At 50.1% G+C, this 2,012-nt stretch overlaps 1 protein-coding gene across 1 annotated transcript in view; it reads left to right on the top strand.

Annotated features, from left to right (window-relative positions):
* frem1b (Fras1 related extracellular matrix 1b) overlaps positions 1 to 2,012 on the top strand; it is a 47,119-nt gene that overhangs the window by 39,176 nt on the left and 5,931 nt on the right. Inside the window, exon 32 of the mRNA XM_017304249.1 lies at positions 775 to 890. Within this exon, the coding sequence (XP_017159738.1) occupies positions 775 to 890 (116 nt within the window). The remainder of the gene's footprint in view (positions 1 to 774; positions 891 to 2,012) is intronic.

Consider the following 2,012-nt stretch of genomic DNA (forward strand, 5'->3'; position numbering starts at 1 on the left):
TTATATTAGCTGCTACGCTAACAATCAACGGTTATATTAGCTGCTACGCTAACAATCAGTGTTTATATTAGCTGCTACGCTAACAATCAGCGGTCAAACGCAGAACGTCCTGATAAATATGAGCTGAGCCAGAGACAGGACCTGGTGGACAGACCTGGTGAAGCAGCATTTCCCTCAGCAGCGCCACCAACAGGTCGTTCTGGACTAGAGCAGATTCAGTGGAAGGTTTAGAAACCAGACTGGAGGATCTGAGACTCACTGAACCAGGATCTGAGTCGCGTTGAGAGCAGCTTCCTGTAGAGGAGCGGCCACACGGTGGGGCGGAGCCTGGATCCAGGAGCTGCTAATTATTGACAAAACGGTGGCAGTCAGAGCCTGGACAAGCAGCGAGGGGGGGAATATTTCCAGTGAACCAGTAGAAAGTTTAATTTGACCAAGTAGTGAAGTCGGGTCAGTTAATGTAACTGGAACAAAGAAGGAAACGAATCTGAACACCGAGGCTCAGCAGCAGAAGCAGAGCAGCTCAGAGATGCTTCTCTTCTGTCCCAGTTGCCATGGCAACCATCATGATGCTGCGTTTGGATCAGAAACTGGTGGCGTTTTCATTTCCTGGTCCTCTGGTGAAGCATCGCCACAGAATGAGACTGGAGTCTCCTGCTGAAGGTTAACACAGTGCATTGTGGGATTGATACATGGCTGGAGGTCCAACAGTGCCCATCCAGGTTCTGGGTTGGTTCTGGACAGGTTCTACAGACCAGCTGTTCTCCCTTCCAGGTGCTGACCCTGTCCAGCGTGTGTCCTGAGGGCTGGACCGCCTACAGGGGGCGCTGCCACATGGTGAGCCGGTCCGTGGCCAGCTGGGCCAGCGCCCACAGAACCTGCTCTCTGCTGTAAGTACCGTCTGGTTCCGATGGACCTCCTGACCTCTGACCTCAGCAGGTGGAACATGAACTCTGACCGAACCGTCTGCGGTGATGAGGGTCGAAGTTCAGCTTGGTTCCGATTAAAAAGCCTAAATAATCTAATGACCAATAAACCAACTCAGGTTCATTAGATTATTTAGGCTTTTAGTTATTTTGATTATTAAATGTTTTTACTGATCAACTGGGAGGAGAAAATGGAGAAAATACAGAGGCTCAGTTCTGACTGTTACCGCGGTAACCTCACACTCAGCCATCCCATAAACTGTTGGAGCTCCAGCAGGTCGGGTTCTGATCAGAGAAGTCAACAGTGGACAGAAACAGAACCACGAGAGAATAAAACTAAACTTTGATGAAACTAAACTTTATTAAAACTAATCTTCCATCCATCTCTCTTATCCGGGTCGGGTCTCGGGGTCAGCAGCCTCAGGAGGCCCAGACTTCCCTCNCTCTGGTTCCGTCCTCCGGTTCCGTCCTCCGATTCTCTGGTTCCGTCCTCTGGTTCCGAGCTGCAGGATGAATGACGGCATTCGGACCCGGCCGGCGGCGTTAAGAACCCGGGAGGTTAAGGTGTATTTTCAGTTACTTTGTGGCAGGAAATGAGGGAAAATACTCAGATGAGCTAAACCTGAGCGACGATCGGAGATCCGAGTTCAGCCAGTTGGGACTGTGTGGCTACAGAACGCTGAGCTGAGCTCCGTCTGGATCATCCAGCTGCTGTTCAGAACCAGGTACCAGACCTGCTGCCAGCCGGTCCAATGGGGGACGTCTGTGGGCGGGAACAGGCAGCCGACCATAGACAGGAGGGGGTCAGAGGTCATGGAGCGGGTCAGAGGTCATGGAGCGGGTCAGAGGTCATGGAGCGGGCCGGCCGTTGCTGCGATACGTAACAACGTCCGCCATCTTGAATGTGGCATCTCTGCCAGTAGCTAATACAAGTGAATGGACCGAACTTTATAAAGTGCCGTTCTACAAAGTATTTTAACTTAATTCATTTTCTCACACATTAATATATTCGGTAATCAGAGAAATGACTAAAGACAGTTTCTAACTTTGGATGTGATTATTTAATAGTTTTCTGAATAAAGAGCT

The sequence above is a fragment of the Poecilia reticulata genome, linkage group LG4 (genome assembly GCF_000633615.1).
Source record: "Poecilia reticulata strain Guanapo linkage group LG4, Guppy_female_1.0+MT, whole genome shotgun sequence".
In the NCBI taxonomy this organism is placed as follows: Eukaryota; Metazoa; Chordata; class Actinopteri; order Cyprinodontiformes; family Poeciliidae; genus Poecilia; species Poecilia reticulata.